General features: G+C 41.9%; 1 protein-coding gene across 1 annotated transcript in view; it reads right to left on the bottom strand.

Moving 5' to 3' along the window:
* Nucleotides 1-19,175, bottom strand: part of LOC130580903 (slit homolog 3 protein-like) — a 397,748-nt gene that overhangs the window by 89,924 nt on the left and 288,649 nt on the right. Inside the window, exon 9 of the mRNA XM_057378685.1 lies at nucleotides 9,192-9,333. Coding sequence (XP_057234668.1) covers nucleotides 9,192-9,333 — 142 coding nt within the window. The remainder of the gene's footprint in view (nucleotides 1-9,191; nucleotides 9,334-19,175) is intronic.

Here is a 19,175-nt window from a genome sequence, read left to right as displayed (position 1 = left end):
AGCATCAGTACTGATAATTCTCAGCTGTCAGAGGAACAGAGCCTACAAATGAGGCAGCCACGCTCTGTTAGCAGCGCACACGCTCCTGCCCGAGCTGTGTCACCAATGTCCCTGCACTGGGCAGGCACGGGCTGCCTGCTGGGGACAGAAAGGGAGTGGAGGAACCAGGGGCTCCCTGGGCTGGGGTGCTCTGCCCTGGGGACAGGGCTCTGCTGGGCATGCATCACCCAGGCTGCCAGGAACCAAACAGCCAGGAACCCAAATAACCAAAAACCCAACAGCCAGGAACCCAAATAACCAAAAACCCAACAGCCAGGAACCCAAATAACCAAAAACCAAACAGTCAGGAACCCAAAAAACCAAAAGCCAAACAGTCAGAAACCCAACAGCCAAGAACCGAATAACCAAAAACCCAACAGCCAAAAACACAACAGCCAGAAATCCAAATAACCAAAAACCCAAAAGCCAGCAACCCAACAGCCAAGAAACAAATAACCAAAACCCATAAAGTCAAGAACCAACCAGCCAAAAACCAAATAACCAAAAACCAACCAGCCAAAAACCCAACAGTCAGGAACCCAAATAGCCAAAAACCCAACAGCCAGAAACCCAACAGCCAAGAACCAAATAATCAAGAACCAAATAACTAAGAACCAAATAACCAGGAACCAAAGCCACCTCCCAGCGAGCAAAAGTGCAATCAGAACAGGGCAGCACAAACTTGTGGCACGCTCGTGCCTGGCAGGACACACACAGCCTGTGTAAAGGGTATTGGGAAGAGCAAAACCCTTGTTTTCCTTCTGCCCTGTGAGCGGGGATTTGCAGGGACCTGGTTATGGACTATGTAGGGGAAAAAAGGGTGACAAAGCCCAAGGCTGGGGAGAACCATTTGTACTGGGAAGGAGGAGATTTCTAGGACACATAACAATCAGTCCAGGGACTGAGAACAACTGCATTACAAAAACCTACTTGGACCATGATTTTACTTTTATCTCATACTTTCAGCTCTCTTATTGTGCATTTTGGACTCTGATGAAGAAAAGCCCACAGGTATATTTTTAGTATTTAAGGTGAATAAATCATACTTAAAATCTGTTCTTACTACAGATACGAGCTAGACCTGATCTCCGCCCTGACATCTTTCTTGCCTCTCCATCTGARATAGAAGCTTTATTCCTACCATGCCCAACAGGTCTGGGGAGCTGCACTGAAGTGCTGATCCAAAGACAGCCCCGGACAGGAGGTGCCCATGTTGGGAAAGGAGGAAGGAATCCTGCCCTGCAGTCACAGTCAGGACCCAAGGTACACTCAGCAGCAAAACACGCAGTGCAGGGCCCAATCCCTGCAGAAAGTGCTTATGGACCTGTCCCCCATGGAACAGCTTTTTGTGCCTCTCCCCCTCAGTCCCCAGGTATAAAACAAAGTGCTCTGGGATGGCAGGACATTGAGGATTGTAGATGTCTATGCTCACTGCTTGTTTGAACAGTTAAAACCTTCAACCTCCRCCCAGCCAAAGACTGCACCAGCCCTATAAAACCCCTAAATGCACACGGTCCTCCAAGGCTTTTATACGGCTGCCTTTCATCACAGCACCTGAATRACTTCCAAATAAAATTAATAATACRCAGTATAAATCCCTCTSATGGAGTCTGCCTTAGGAAATGGAGAGCTGAGAGCCAGCAAACCATCCACCTACATTAATACAAGGTGACAACTGGAGTTTCCCCTCCTATTCCCTTTGGTGTTGATTTTCAGGGTCTGGCTGCCGAGCTGCTGCTGCAGCTCCAGACAGGWTTGCTTCCTAACAGCTCACCCCAGGGCAGAGCTTCAAGAGACAAAATCCTATCAACAGTGAAGTCACCTGTCAACATAAATCTACCTAGGAAGCTACACAGATAATTCTGCTCACCAAAAGACACCTTCCAGAATGAAAACAGATGTTTTGATACTTTTCCTGATACCGTGGTGCTCATCTCAAGGCAGTGCTAGTGACACTGGATCTTCTGACACCGCAGTGAGTTCAGTTTCAGCTGACACAACTGTGGAGCTGAGCACTTGCTCAGGTATCAGCTGGTAACCACGGAATCGGTGATGGCAGACACACTGGGAATCCAGCACCTCACTGCAGCATGTTAATTTTACATTAAATATGGTAGAGACAAACAGGAAACACCAGAGAAATCMRCAGACTGGTATTTCACAAARTATCTTTTGACAAAACWCCAAYGTCTCTCCARCCACACAAACACCAGAACGCAGCAYTGTTCTGCCAAACCTCACAGTTTCTCCATCTACCACTGGGATACTCCACGTTTGTGGTTGGAATTTTTGGCCACTCTCATTCCTTTTCATTGGAAATGTCCCCTCAGTCTCATCCATACATTTTCCTCACTTTATCCTTGGATGGATGAGGGTGCCGGGCCCCCCGAGCTCCCTCCCACTGCAATTCCATGATGCAGGACCTGCTGCTGGGATGGGCTCAGCTGTAAAGCAGGGGCTGAGCCCTCACCTCTGGGGATGTTAAAGGCTCATCAGAAGCTATTTTGGGGGAAGAAGACAAAGTAACTCCTTCATGCTCTGATTCCAGACTAAACAGGTGATTTATTGGGTCATGTGGACATGGGATCCTCACTGAGCCTCAGACCTCTGCTGAGCACTGATCACTGTCTTTTGTTGTGTGGTTTTTTTTTTGTGGTTTTTTTTTTTTTTTTTTTTTTTTTTTTTAAGGGATGTTTTGGGGTTGTGGGAAGTATCTTTGTTTGGTTTTTATTTTGTTTGGGTTTTTTTGTTGCTGTTTTTTGGTTTTTATTTGGTTGGTTTGGTTTGGGTTTTTTTTTGGTTCTTGTTGCTTTCTTTTTCCCCCTGAAGCTTGAAGTCTTATTAGGGAGACAGATAATTTCTCTAGTACCTCTGTGATAGCAGTCATTCACCAATCATTGAATTTGATAAATGTAAATCTGTAGGAATGATTTTTAACAAACCAGACCCAGAATATTTGCTTCACTGAGAAGCTCTGYGAGGTCCCAGAAAGACCAACCCCTAAACACATCACATTGCTGTTTAATTCTTGTTTGAGGAGGTCAATCCTGACCACCCTCTACTGGCTTCCARTTACTTCCAGAAACTTCCAGCCCAGATCACTTCCCACATTTTCTCACAATGCCATAGCCAGCTCAGGGATCTGAGGATTTCAAGTTGATTTTCAATGTATTTATCAACCTGTAACACAAAACTATACTTTCAGACTTAGTGAAAATGGATGGAAGTAAACTGACAGAAAAAGTTATTTTTTACATCTCTAATCCAACTTACTGTTAAGAGCTCTGTACCTTCTGTAACATCTGTTTTCTTACTGCACATTTACACATACTGACAAGGAAAAGGCAGAACACCAGAAATCAGCAGGAAAATTAAGTAGCTTTCTGGTAGTTGAAGCTCTGCCACCTCTATTATTTTCTCAACAGATTTTGCTATTTGACAATTCACATTCCTCCAATCCTATCTTCTTTTCACAGTTTTTTTAAAAGCAAAATAAACAGAACACATGTAAACCAAAAGAAAAGTAGTGTTACACCCAGTAAAAAATCTGATTAGTGTATTTTATGTCMAAGTTGTGATTTTATCTCTGTATTTTATTTTCTCTGATTGCTTTTCCCCTTCATAATGAGCTTGAAAAATGTATATACTAATTATAAACTTCAATGTCCCCATTTTGCTGGGCAATTCAGGAGCTTTGTATTGGAAATTTGTATTGGATAAAACATATTTGCCTTTTTGGTTATACCATTCATTTTTATTAGTAATTATTAATTATGTTTATACTGGACTGAAGTGATGTCTCTGGGAAAAAGAGACTGCACACACACACACAAAAAAACCCCTAAAAAACCTCAACCCAAACAAAAAAAATCTCACACCTACAAACAACTGGTCTGAGTAAATGGACCCCTACCTAACTTTTTTTCTAAAAGAAATCTCCCAATTATAAMAAGCAGTGAAGAGGGTAAACATTGACACAGCCAAAATGAAAATTATCACATATATGAAATCCAGATTTATCAAAACAAAACCATCTTCTTGTGCCTACAGATGACATCAGTTACCCAACTTTGGAAACGGAAGTCAAGATGGAAAAAAGAAATCTGCCTTGATCTTGCAGCAGAAACTCCCTGCTGTCACTGCTTGCTCCTAAAACTGTGAGATRCAGCTTTCTGTTTTCCTTGATTTGTCTCAGCACAGAAGACACCTTTATTCTTATCATTTTCTGTATATTTCTATTTTCTCCACTGATGATCAATGTAGAATATTTTGTCTATTATTTCTTTTTTATTGCTGCACCTTTAACTCCACAGAAAATTTTCTACATACTTTTGGCCCAACAAAAGAAACTTCTGTGGAATGCAAGGAGTGAATGACCCAGTTTGCCTGGTGAGATCCAGAAAACAGCAGTCAAGTTACACATGAGAGGCTGTCCAGAGCCAATGTACAGCAGTGAATGGAAATCATATTACACCATTCAACTGCAGGAGCCAACCTGGTTCCACAGCCAGAGAATTTGCCACCAGAGCATTTACTACAGTGTTCAAAAATACTGAGCTACACTCACTGCAGTATTTACTGGAAGCCTGGGAAAATTATTATGGTTTTCTTTGAGGAGGAACAACCATGTTAAATGTTCAATGTTAAATGAAAAAATGCCATTCCTTTATCCACAAAGTTTACAGTTTCTACGTAATTTATTCTTGATAAGAGAAAAAGAGAAAAACCTCTTGCCTTTGTGAAACTGAGAATTTCAAAGGCAGTTGTTAATAAACATGAAAATGCTGTGGTGTAGTTACTTTATAATTTAGATCACTAAAAATTGAACTTATAATAGTGGTTACCAGTGCTAAATCTTTCTATAGAAGCTTTTCTGGCTTTATTTTAACTGGTGAAAAATTAATTTTGAATATACCAGTAACTTAAACACCCAGAACTTGTTCATTCACTTCATCAAATCATGAAGACTTCATAAAGATTCACAGCTGAAGTCCTAGCCCTCCTCAAATATAYATTCCTTCAGGTATTAAAGAATAGAGAGGGCAATTTCTTCCTGAGACAACCTTGGAAAGAACAAATGAAGAAAACTTGTCTGCCTACAGGTCTGCAACACTGCCCAGCACAGTGGCACCCTCGTGACAGCAATTAATTTAATTTGCAGGAAGGCATTCATTAAAGGTAGAGCARGTAGGACATTACATTACAAAGTGGWCATCTYGCAAAGATTTAGGTTTGTGTTCGTTTTGCCAGAGCCATGAGAGAACCAACAGTTATGTACATTGCATTTTTCCTGTGCTCCAACTCAAGAATTTGTCCTCAGAGTAGGAATTGTGCACAAAAATCATGCACTACTTGCACCTACAAAAATATCAGTCACCAATTCAGCTATCAGCAATGAGAATGGCAAACCAAACCAACGCAGAACAAGTGACTAAAACCAACCTTAAGCCAAGCCTAGATGCTGGTGGAAGGGCTGYCACCCCAGTTTACCCAGTCCAGCTGTCAGACAAAGCTGTGGTTATGATCTCACCACATAGGGGTGCCTGAGCTGCCTTTTCCTTGAGGGACTGGCAGCTCTTCACTGTCTGGAGCAATTCCATCAGCATTTTAACAAATGGTTTGTGATTCAGACATACCAATCCAGCTTTACTCTTGGCTCATTCAATTCTATTTCTCTCAATCTCCCCAGACAGTGAGGATGGAACAGGTAACTAACAGTGGTGAAACAAACTTGGTGTGAAAAGAGCTAAAATGAGTTTCAGGATCTAAGGATGTACTTCACACTCTGSAGTTTGATTTATAAGTGTGCAGATGAATGAGCCTTGGCTTTTCAGAGYCATTAGCCCTGCACAGCACAAAGTGTTCAAAGCACAGCTCCCACCGACTTCTGCTGCAGCTGTGAGTCCTGAATGTCTCAGCTGAGTCAGCCAGAACCCCACATTACATCACCAGTGACCACCCAAGGAAAGTTTGTGCAAGCCACTGCCCAGAATCAATTCATAAAACCACTGGCAAGAAGAGACACAACCCAATTCTCTTAACAGCATTCATGAGATTTATCTTCCCCAGAATCCCCATTTCACAATTTTTCTACAACAAGTGAACAGACCCTCCATACACAGGCTCCCTCACTRCACATCCCTGATGCATCCCTAGACAACAAGAAATGAATCCAAGCTTTCAACAGCAACATGAGACTGGACTGTTGTTAAAGTGAATTCATATTCTAAAATACAGCCTTGCTAGCAGGGATACATAAAAAATGACTAGATCAGTCTGGGACAGACAAACAGCATGGCAAATTCATTTTAAAGAAGGAGCAGAGGAGAAGTGTTGTGAGGTGGCAAAAGATGATTGGGGAGTTACTGATACCTGTCCATGACTGGCAGGCATCACACCAAGGTGGCAGGCAGTGTGCTGAAGCAAATTCTGTCTGAAATATTACAGTCAGGGCTGGAAGTGCCCTCACCCCCAGTGCCCACATCTGCACAGGAAAGCTGTCCTTCYCCTGGCATGAGCCAGCCAGGCATTAATGATGATGAAGGATCAATCCAGCCCATGTCCTGAGCCAAGAGCAGCCCAAGGCACTGGTACAGGCACCCGTGTTTGTCACAGCACCCTCCAGGCTCCCACAGCTGCTCACAGGCCCCTGCAGTCCGCTGGCTTTGCTGGCTCTGTGCTGTCACTCAGTTTGATGGGGGCTGGCTGCAGGGCTGTGAGCGAGCCTGAGTAGAAAAGCAGATTCTCTGGAGACTTTGCCTCCTGTCAGTTTGTTGGTCATCCCTCCTTCCCTACACCTCCTCATGCCCATTCTGCATCACCCCGTGTTCCATATTTACCTTGAATGCACCTTCTCTCACCCTTTCTAAATAACTACAACTTCTCCTTTAATTGTAGATGCTGATCCAATGTGGTGGAATGACTGTTTTGTTCGTTTACCAGCAAACCACCACCCCATTTTCATTCTGGTATTCCTTTSTCAGGAAATGCCTCCAGGTTCTTAATGATTTTTGTTTTCACCCAAGTAGTCATGCAAAACTTTCCTGTGCTTATTCTCATGTGTTTCTCTATGACACAGACTGTTCATTTCTCCTCTGAGAAGCACAACAGAACCACTCTGTAAGCAGAGAATCTTTTATAACACTCAGCACACAGTCTGTATTTCTCAGCCTCAATTTCTTGTAACTCATTTTTCCTCAGTCAATTTGGCTGCTGCTGTCAGCTCCCAACTGAACGAGAAGCTTTAWAAGAAAACGAATTGCATTCTCTACACTCTCACTACCTAGTTTATGAAATTATGAAAAAGCAACTCTGGGATACAGATTTCTAACTTTCCTAAATTGCTTATTTAATAGCAAACATTCCTGCACTGAAGTCCTTTACTTCGAAGAGTAATCGAGTAACACAACAGACTTCTAAGTCATATGTGGCAGAGGGAAAATTAGTGACATACRATGCTTGTTTTCTGTCCCATGACAAGTGAGTTACCTGTTTTGTGACGGGTTTTTATCAACGAAAACCATTTTAGGACCTGTTGGCTGCATTGTCAGAGAAGGTTCTGCCTACCCATGCTAATGAAGAAAGGTAGGAAGGCTGAATAAAAGATCTTTAATTAATACTGAAACAGAGCGAAATGTAGGTCACCTTTAATAACTGTGTTAGAGCAACAGCTGTGTGTTTCATTTTTGTACAASAGTTTGTCAGTCAAGGGTTCTTACCAGAATAATCTGGCTTACAAGAAATAGTGAACTGGGGGGAAATACCAGAACTGGTTGAATTCAATGTTCCTTGGGGTTGGTATTGGGACTGGAGCTGTTTGACAACYTTGTGGTCAACATGGACAGTGGCATGTCCAGCTCTGGGGCCCACAAAGACATGGAGCCTGCTGGAGCAGGGCCAGAGGAGGCCACAAAGGCACTGGGAGGGCTGRAGCCCCTCTGCTGTGGAGAAAGGCTGAGGGAGCTGGGGGGGCTCACCTGGAGAGGAGAAGGCTCCAGGGGGACCTCAGAGTCCCTTCCAGGGCCTAAAAGGGCTCCAGGAGAGCTGGAGAGGGACTGGGGACAAGGGATGGGGGGACAGGTCAAGGGGAATGGCTTCCCACTGCCAGAGGGATGGATGGGATATTGGGAAGAAATTCCTCCCTGTGATGGTGGTGARGCCCTGGCACAGGGTGCCCAGAGAAGCCRTGGCTGCCYCTCGATCCCTGGGAGTGCTCAAGGCCAGGCTGGGTGGGATTTGGAGCACCCTGGGATGGTGGGACGTGTCCCTGTCCATGGTAGGAGGTTTGAACTAGATGGTCTTTAGGACTGCTTCCAATCCAAGACATTCCATGATTTTGTGAATTTATCCTCTGTCACGGTAAATTTTGCTGTGCACCAGATTTCTACAGCAACAAGAAGCTGGATGAGTCCACTGACTACAGAAATATTTGAATTAATATTGTGCAGACTGCAAAAGCTGGCTGGATGTCAGAAAACTCTGTATGACAAGAACCTAAATAGGAAAAGAATTGATCTGCATTCCCTGTGGACCAACCACAAGCAAAATGGTTTAATGTAACAGCACTGCAGGACCAGTAGTGTGAAGTCACGGACACAGAAATAGATGGTTCCAATTCCTAAAGGTAGYAAAGGCAAACAAGTCTGTGAAACCAGCATCTGATTTCACAACACAAGCCACAAAACTGTTAAAGAACTGGAAATAACGTGGAAGACAGGAAATAGAAAGTAAAATCAGCAGGGACAATGCGCTCTGATGTTCTAATCATTATAAACACATCCTGCCCAGCTAACAAGATGTCCCTCCATCTCATGGGGAAATCACAGACCAGAAATGAAAAACAACTGTGTATTTTCATTTACTGACCGCAGAACTGCAATTCCAGGTTTGTGAAATGCAAACACAGTCTGAACTTARGGCACCAAGAACTTTATCTTGCTGTCAGGTAGGGCAGTACCAAACTATCTTAATTTACATCTAGAAATGGTTTGAGCCCTTASATCAAAAGAACACATCAAAGAGAACAACTACAATAACACCTGATAACTACTTAGAACAGTTTTWAAAATGTGCTTTTCTTCCACTCAGGAGGTGTGATACGGAATACAAATGGAGAAACATGGAAAAGATTTGTGCATTAGGCTGGCACTYACATTTCCCAGATGTCCTCAGGGAGGTTGGCTGGGATCTCTGTCAAGCCCCTGCCCCGACAATCCACGACGTTGTTGCTGCAGGTGCAGGCAGAAGGGCAAGTGATGGAACTGGCACTACACGACGGGGGCTCGGACTGGGAACCTGAGACACAAGGAGCACATGRAATGGTGGTTTTAAAAATGATCAGGTGAGATTTTAACAACAAAATACATCAGTGCCTGAGTTTTCCAGCTCCTCTTACCATATAAAGTAATAATTTATTTGCAAGTGAATATAATGTTCTACAAATCAACTCCAGAGAAACTGTGTGAAAGGCAAGTGTTCTTATTCCTTCCTCCTCAGTCCCCACTCTATCCATCTCTTTCCCTCATGAACACTTCTTTGGTTTCCTCCATGATCAGCTGTATCAATTCATTCAAAGGTTTTTACATTAAGCCTTAGGATCTATAGTTCCAAAAGTTATCTTTGCCTGGAAGTTTCCATTACACAGACACTTCTTGAGTACTTTCACATATTGAGAGAAGACTGTCATCAACGATGACTTGTGTTTGACTTTGTGAAATGAGGTAACCCATTATGGCATGAAGACTGGGAACATAAACCTAGCTTTTCTAGATTAGACAATGCAGTTAATGGAAACATAAAAAGAATTTAGAAAACAAGTAGTTCAAACCTTCAAACCCTTGCTTGAGCTAGACACAGAGACACAAAGCTACTCACGGAGCAAAGGTGTAGCATGAGGACATTGCTCTATACAAATTCCAGTCAATTCATTAGATTCAGGCTTAATTAAGTATCATTACTTTTTTGAAACTGTAGCAATTATGTCAATTTTACTCAAATGGTTATGATTCCTACATTTCAAGTTTTGATGTGTGCATACACTTAGCCACAGATAAAATGGGTTTGCTATGCTAATTGAGGTTATCAAGATGTAGCTGTTATTGCTTTATTTATAGCGAGTCATATTTCCAAAGTACATTCAACACAAGAAGTCTCAAGTATCTTTATGTCGAGATACAGATGGCTCAATCTGAAGGCTYGTGCTGGTAAAAAGTGACAAAAATCATTAAGAGATTGGCCTTTTGGGTAGAAAAATAAAAACACCATAGTTGTCAAAAAACAAATACATACAAAAATGAGGAAAAAACTATACACAAAGCTGCAATTTCTTGGGGTTTGTCTTCGAAAAGTTCCATGATGGACACTTCCATGAATTACAACTACAGATGATAAAAATTTAAAAAAAAAACCAACCCAAAATTATTTGCATCAACTTGTGATCCAATGTTCATTGTGACAACTAAAAGGATTATAAAAATGCAACATTCCTGTAAATTTTCTCTCTTGGTTTATGCCTCCATACCTGCTCGGCTTAGCCCTTAACCCTGCACAGCAGTGTCAGCTCGTGTAGAAAGCTACTCATGTCCCTGCTTTCAAAACCTTGTAAACAGCACAGAAAAGTCAACATCAGAAGGACACTCAGTGGCATCTSTAAGTGTCATTATTTTCAAAGGCAGGTAACACTTGGAAGGACATCAGCTGAAAATTTCTGCGGCTGACTTTACACGGCAGAGGGAAACCAGAATACAATTACTGTAGAATCAGTCCTTCTGTTAGAAAAGTGCAGAATTCTGACAGGAATTCATTTCAGTTTGTCTGAGTTTCCTTAAGGTCAAGCAGGCTCTCATCTCCTTTAAGTATTATTTTATAACCAGGAATGGCAGAACTGCCTTATATTGAAATACAATGTCAAGTTTCAGTTTCAGGATAAGATCACCATTTCAACTGTGGGCAAAATGCTGCCAAATTCAAATACCGGGTTTGAAATATTTTTATTGGGTCATCACATGGCTTTGTTTTCAGGAGAAAGCTGTTTCACAGCACTGTGCTTTAAACATAGCTTTTATTGATGATAATCAGAGCTGTGAATGGCTGCATTTTGGCAGACCAGACCKCAGAGCTCCAATCCAGGCATCCAGAAATTCAATTTTAAGAGATCATCTAGAAATAAATGGATCCCACCATAAATTTGTGGCATGGGCAGGAGTCAAATACATTCTTTATGAGAATGGGCAGCTGCTTTCACCATGGGATGATCCTAATGATGCTTTAGCTTGGCTGAAATACCCTGTCTCATTTACAGTCCACTTTCCAACCACCCTGACAGCTGCAGGTAAGGGGTTTTCCATCAAAAGTCTTTCATCTCAAGACAGAGACCATTTTAGTGTCACCCTGAAGAATCATCTGAGCTAAAAACTACTGTAAAAATGATTGAATAATCTCATTAAAATCAAAATCCATATGGTCCAAGGAAACAAAATCCTATTTATCAGGCAACCTGAACTTTGACTTGTTCCCATTTCCAAATCTTATTATTGTCACTGTACACGTGACCATGCATTTGATATAGTAGTTAAGTGGTAGCTATTTTAATTAAACAAGAAAAAACAGTTTTAGATGTGTACATGTGTAACAGTCAGGACAAGCAGCTCTCTTGGGTTTGCTTTCTGGCCACAGAAATGCTGGGCACACGTACCACCATTGTCAACTGACAGAATTCCTGCAAAATTAAGAGATCTGCACAACAGCACTGCCAGCTTTGTCTTTCACAGGCTCAAAGGTTTCTGTAAGATTTTAACTGTGACTACTTCCAAAAGTAGTTTATATTGCCTCAAAATGCACACAGCCCTTTGTTGTGTTTGTGTGAGAACAAGAGGTTTGTTCTTGGATYTGACCACCCACATTTCACATTTTCTCTTTGCCCACCTTGTGGTACAATGGCCAGAACCAAACAAAGGAGCAGCAAGCACTAACGAGCTGTTGCAAACTTTTAGGGATATGGAGAAATTATCRAATTAGGAAGAAATTTCAGAGCAATCCTTGTTCTCTGGGAGGTAAAAAGCTGGCAACAAGGTCAAATCTTCCACTCAACATTTGTCATCTCCATGTCTGACGTGGTTTCTGAGGAGGGTTTGTAGCAGGGGAAAATGCATCCTGCACAGTTGTGACACCACAACATATGACAGTGGGCTGGAGAAGCAGTAATACATCAGAAAAGCTGATTTTCTGCCAGCTGGAGCTGTGTGAGTGATCCTGACCCTGCTGCACCCAAACCAAGGGCAGAGGGTCCAGKGGAGCTCAGCTCAGCACCTGCCCAGACTGTGACACAGCACTGCAGAGTGCTCTGCTCCAAAGGCAAGGGGATGTCTGGAGAGAGACAAAAGACAGAAACACCAGTTTTCCTGGCACAAAAAGCAGCTGGCAGCAGCAGAATCAGAGAATCATTCAGGCTGGGAAAGACCTCTAAGACCACTGAGCCCAGCCATTAAYCCAGAACAGCCAGGTCCATCCTAAACCGTGTCCCCAGGCACCACAAGCACATTTCTTTCTTCTTCATGAGCAAAAGTAGATCTGGCCTGTAAGATTCTGAGAACTTTAATGATATAAAGTCTTTGTGCATACATTGCTGTTATTACTAAATGCTTTTGCTTATGTTTTTCCTTAATAAAGAACAAAATACTGTATTGCACATGCACACTCAACAGGCACCTAGCACATTTTCTATCAGCTCTCACACAAAAATCAWCTGTTTTTACCTGTTAAGGTAAAAGTTTCTTAAATAATTCTATAAACAGAATTGCAAATCTGATTTGGATTTAACAGCCCCGCTTCAATGAGGATCTATTGATAGCAGATCTATAGAATTAAAGTATCAAAAAAATCCAAAAGAGTTTAATCTGTTTAATGTTTGTATTGTGGAAAGCTGGTAAAAAAAAAGACTTCAAGAAAACAGGTCTAAGTAGGCTAAGGAATAGAAAATTATTAAAATTTGGGGGTAGGACTTTCACAGGTTTGCACAGTAAAAGCATACAGATCATCAAGGACCCTGATGCAAAGGGGTCCTTTGCATCTAAAGGACCTCTAAAGAGGGATATTTGAAACCTAAAAATGAATTTTCCTTTTGCTGCCAGTGCTTCTCCAAAAGAAAAGACACAGGAAAGGCAGAAATATTTCAATATTTCTCTTTGTGTCCATCACAAGTGCAATGACAGTGATTGTTTACAGCATGGATGCAGCAAATGGCAATGGCCACAGCCAAATCAGCTGCATTTTTATGATTTCCATTCTGAAGTTGTTCTCACAATCTGTCATCTTGTTACATTTTTTTTTTCCTAGTACACAGCAGCCCCAGTTCACCACGTTAATTATATTTTTTTTCTGAGATAAAAATCATCAACTCAATTACACATTTTGCTAAAAGAAAAACACAAAATGTGGAAGCCAGGGTAGGAGCATGATTAACAAAAATTACCATGCATTTTTTGCCTGCTGCAGTGGAACAACAGTGTCAGTAATTATGGTAGTTAATATCTGGCACCACTTTAATTTACATAGTCTCAGACTATGGGAAAGAGAGGAAAGAKAGGAGAGATTTTAGACCCAGAAGTTTAYAGAGAAATCAAATGCTTTTTTCAAATAAGTTTCTCATTGGCATCTAGCGTTTTAAAAGCAGAAAACAGACTAATATTACAATTAGAATAGAATTGTTAGGGTGTATAAACSAACAGTTTAAATGTCACAGGCATCWAAAATAAATTTTGCAATTACTAAATAAACTAAATAATCTCATTTGCACTGACACTCAATTACAGCACAYTAAGCAGTGTGTTTTATTGCCTCCTCACCTATCCAATCATCTCTCCACAGCTCCTTTCCCCCAGCAAAACGTTAGTTATTTGTAAAACATGTTAATGGATTTTGAGATAAATCTGACAGGAAGGACTTCCTGGTTAAAAACCTCTTCTGACTTTACATCATTTTAAGTATATCAGACACAAAATTATTGATCAATAAACAAAACACTACAAGTATTGCAGATCCATGGATACAGTATGACCTTTTTGGGTGTAATTAAATCACCTATTGGAGGTTCTGATGACGCTGGGATATCTGAAATCAATCCCTACTGCATGAGCCAGTTTGCACTAGATTCCCAGTGATATGAACTAATTTATTCTGRAACACCTAAAGCAGATGCGCTGCTCCTGATTGATGTCAGTGTCCTGGTTTAAAGGGACATTTGAGCAGAGTCCTGCAGAGAGATGGGCAAGGGAACCACAGCTGACYACATGCAAAGTTAACATTCCTCATTGAGGGCAAATATTTCCCTAATGGCCAAAATCTGTACAAATTTGTTTATCCTACACAAATGTGCAGCAAATGGTTTAAGCAAAGATTTCCATCTATGGCTGTTCAACAGCTCTTTGCTGAGCACAGCTTTAAGATTTATCATTAGCAACTTCAGCCCCTAATTGATGTTAATACCAYTGAGTTCATGGTATGCAAAAACTTGCCACTCATGAATATTCATTATTTGATTCAAGTTCTCTGCTTTGCTGAACGTTCACAAACAGTAAATTTATCTGTTAAAAATTCACTGTACATAAGCACAACAGTTCTGTAGGCAAAAAGTCAACACTRATCAGTTTACAAATAAATATCAAGGAATAAAACTGGAAATATCCCACTACAGTGAAAAGAAGGTCTGGCTTAATGAATGAAGCCTACTTTATTCTACAAAATCCTACTTAGCATRTTTCAAAATATATCAGCAAAGTAACACCATTGAAAATCAGACCTTTCTTCACACTGCCTTATCCCAAAGGCACTAATATTGCAATTATTTGATTAACAGTAACAGCCCCACAATTACATAGAATACTACTAAGAAAAATAGAAAAAAGTAGAGCAAAGAAGCAGCCTCATCTATAGCAACTGAGCTTGAATGGGTGAAATTTTTCTTCTGAAGGATTAATAAAACAGAATCTATGAGACAGCTGAAGTCTATAAAACTATGACAAAAGTGGGTTTCTCTCAGGCAAATTTATTCTACCTAAGCCTAAGGAGGGGTTGAAAAGTCAGAATACATCTTATGCCCAATGCTGACTCTAGGCCTTTCTGTCAAGGTCTACACAGGCATGTTCTCCTAAAAGCAGGTAGAACTTCAGTTTCCAACTACTGCACCAGAAGGAAGGCTGTGYATTTGATTCTCTGGGTTTGGACACTGCCTGCTCTTCCAAAGCAGGCCAAAGATCAAAAAAATTCATAATAGGAAGTCTTAAAAGATGTAATGGTTCTGCAGCTCAAATGGTGCCCATGCACAGCCATCTCATTAATGCCAATTCCACAATTTGTATCAGCACTCTTGAAGTGACATTTAARAATAGGTCCAGAAATAATACAGTGAGCTTATAAATATATTCAAGCATAAAAATGAAGAGGAACATAAATTATTGAAGTGAAAGGATGCCACCTGTACGAGGTTAAAAGATAGATAATGGCCATGATCAATGGTGAGCCTATGAAGGGAGTGCAGATCTAAACAGGTGATCCATCGTGGGCTGTTCCACGGGGAAGTTTGATGAAGTTGTGGAAGGAACAGAAATAGTTTAAGCCTACTCAGGCCTTGGGCTTTGATTCACTGGTATTTGCAAAGGAGATTTAAATACTCCATGATGTTGTTTGTCTTTGTTTCTGTCCCTTGCCTGCATCCTGCTGCAGCAAACATGGGGATGGCTATGCCTCAGCACAAAAGCTGCTCTCAGCAGGAGGAGGAAAAGGAGGAGGAGGAGGAGGAGGAGGAGAAGGAAGATGAGATTCACCCCAGCCAGAAGCACCACAGATGGACACAGATACTCAGAGATGGCAGACACAGTGGGACACATCTCCTGGTAATGACATCCAAGGGCTCCTGCCTGGTCATGAGCTACCCCATGGACAGATCTGGAGAGAGGAAATGCTCTTCTGCAGGTCAGTGGGCAAGGACTGAAGAGAGAGCACCATCCCCTTCCCTGGGCTGCCCTGGGATTCCACAGAGTAGATTCTCTGGCATTTGGAACATGCTAAGGAAGGCAGGGCAAACAGAGACCTCTCCTGGGACAGGCTGGGGTCACTGCCCAGCTCTGCTGCAAGTGGCCCCTGGTGCATTCAAACTCTTGAAGGTGTCTGGAAATCACAGAGCAAAATTCTTACAGATCTTCAGAGCTGAACACGTCTACCTGCCACTCCAAGGGGTAAATTCATCAAGCCAGTTTGGTCCAGGGTGTTGATGCCCAGCACTGCCAGGGAAGCTGCTGAGGAGAGGCCAGGGCAGCTCTGGCTGCTGCCTTTGGGCTCCAAAGCTGAGCCTGCCCCTGCAGCTGCCGGTGCCTCTGTCAGAGAGTGCTGGGAAAGGGCAGAGAGGGGCCAAGCAGCAGGGAGTGAGGAAAGAACTGTGAGAAACAGCTCTGGGAGCAGCACAGTCCAAGAGTGAGAGGGGAAGGAGGAGCTGCAGCAGATCCTGGTTTCACCCCAGTGCTGTGAGGAAGGGGCAGCGTGAGCAGCAAACCCAGCACGGCTGCAATGCCATGTACAACATCACTGATCTCACTGCCAGTTGAGCAGAAATTCACACCAACCTAGAGCTGACTACATGAAACTTTGCATTTSACCCCTATTAATTTCTGGAATCCTGCAGTCATTTTATAAGCAGCTCTATGCTTGTTTTAATTACTCTTACTAATGAGTTGCCAATCACATACATGTATTAAACAGAAAAAGCMWACAAATTTCATGCAAAGGCTTGTCCACATACTCAAACCCAACCCTGTTCCTTTACCATGCCTCTCTCTGTGGAATAGTTCCAAGCATSGCTGTGGCACTGCCATGAACCAATATTTTCTGTAACAAAACACCACCAAAATAACTAATAACAAACCACTAGATGTGGACATTAACATGAAAACTAATCATGTTATTATTTTTACAGCAACAGTTCAAAAGCTCAATGGCTGAATAATTATACCCCAACCTGCCATCATTAAATAAGCATTAAAGTGCTATACATAGTGCTCTGGGGAAAAGAGAGTTCCAGAAAAAAAGGCTAATTATACTGAAAGGTAAGACATCATTTTCGGTAATAAAACTAAATTTACTGTAATTAAAAGGCAATTTTCAGCTTTGGTCTTTAAAGAAATATTAAGTGCTGTAATAAATACATATTTATCCTTCATATTCACAAGATGGTTCCCCAAATGAAAAACACCATATGTGGCATCATCCATACTAAGCAAGTCAAGAAGTAAATTTCTTCAGTATGAAATATCATCACTGCTAGTGCTAGAGTAAATTTAAATCTGTAAYAAGAAACTTAATAAAAACTGAAAACAAACAAACTGATAAATATTTGTCAGTGAATAGAAAATATCTTTCCATATTTCCTATACAATTTCATTTGAGGAGCAACTAACAAATGCAGAGTATTGAAATGTTTCTTCAGACTAAATGTTAATATTAATTTGTGGTAGCAAATTGTTACAGGAGGTAAAATTTCCATCAGCATTCCACAAAAATCACCCAAGATCAAATTTAAACAGCAATTTTTACCAAAATGCTTTGGAAGYCATACAGACTCCAAATCCTGCCCAGACTCCATTGTGAGAGCCCTCACTGGGTCTGTGGATGGTCACAAAGAGCAAGAACAGTGAGAAAAGAGTTGCCTTGTACCTGAGGTGACTCACAGGGCATTATTTTGGAAAAGGGCCACAGTTGGATGGTTAAGCTCCCTTCTAAAGGCAGTGAACCAGCTGCACAGTGAGGATGTCCCAGAGGGCAGAAAGTGACCATTCACACACCCCCACACCCAAAAAGTTCTCCTCTTCCTCCTCCTCCTCTCAGTTTGCTCACCCAGCTCTTCATGACGAGGTCCATTTGCAGCCCCTGCACAAACAGGGGTGGGCTGCATGGAGAGGAGCCCCCAGCTCCCCCAGGAGCCCCTGCCCTGCCCCAGCAAAACCAGCACCATCTGCCAGCAGTCCTTGTCCCCTTGAGCTTCCCCGTGCCACAGTGCCTCCTGCCCCACTGCTGCCCGTGACACAGCGCTGCAGGGTGTTTGGAGCACATGGGGGGAGCTCCATCCCCACACACTCCTCCTGGCACCTCTGAACGCTCTCACTCAGATGCTGACCCTCCAGAGGGCTGCTGATGAGCTCCTCAGTGCTGCTGTCTCCTCAGAGCTATCAGGAACCAGCACAGTGATCTGCAKGGTCTGGCCAGGGTAACAGCGCTGSTTGGAGCCTGTTTGACCTCACCCAAACAAATAAATCTGCTGCCTTATTAGGGCTTCCAGTCTGCCTGAAGCAGCAGCAAGAAAACATGTTTTCCTCTTTATTATACCTCAGCTGCAGTCTCACCACACGAATCAGAAAGCCCAGATCTTCAACTGAGATTTGGATGCATCCAGTGTTTTCTCAAAAWCAGTATTAGTTTACTTAGCTAGAAAACACTTGTCCATGGTAATAATTTCTCTCTTGAGTTAATTTCAGACTGAACTTTAACTTATGTAGTCCAAATTATCCATCTTGATTTTCTTTATGTTCTTTGAGACTCTCAGAATGGGAACTAAGGATCAAGAATCAAAGAAAATGGTTTCTAATATAAAAAGTGAACACTGTACGGATCCATATTCCTTCTCTACAGTGCTTGCATTTCATTATTAAACTGTCTTAGAAAAGCACTTAAAAAAAACATATATTACACTTAATTTCATCAACTTTTAGAAATAGCAATCTCTGGTCTAGCCTAAGAAATCTCACCCAATCTTCAYACTCCAGTGTAAACACTGTCCACTGGAAAACACATCAAACTCCTGGCCAAAACTAGAACAAATCYGGAAAGCAACTGAAGCACCCTACAGATCACAGCACCAGACACAATGCTCCTGGTTAGATGCACAAGTATTCTCTCATGGATATATATAGGAAAACGATCACTGGGAAAAAAAAAAAAACAAACAAATTTTCAGGGCTCACAGAGAGCCCTGAAAAAACCAAGGTGTTGCTGATGGCATAGCTTCATGAAGCCACTGCTTTGTTTGCAAAGGTTTACAGCCACGCTGCTGSAGGTGAAAAAGCATGTTGTAACTTCACAAAACTGATCAATAT

Source organism: Malurus melanocephalus, unplaced genomic scaffold (assembly GCF_030028575.1).
Source record: "Malurus melanocephalus ecotype Western Australia unplaced genomic scaffold, MMel_1.1 scaffold_370, whole genome shotgun sequence".
NCBI classification, from domain to species: Eukaryota; Metazoa; Chordata; class Aves; order Passeriformes; family Maluridae; genus Malurus; species Malurus melanocephalus.
This window is presented reverse-complemented; position numbering and strand designations above follow the sequence as displayed.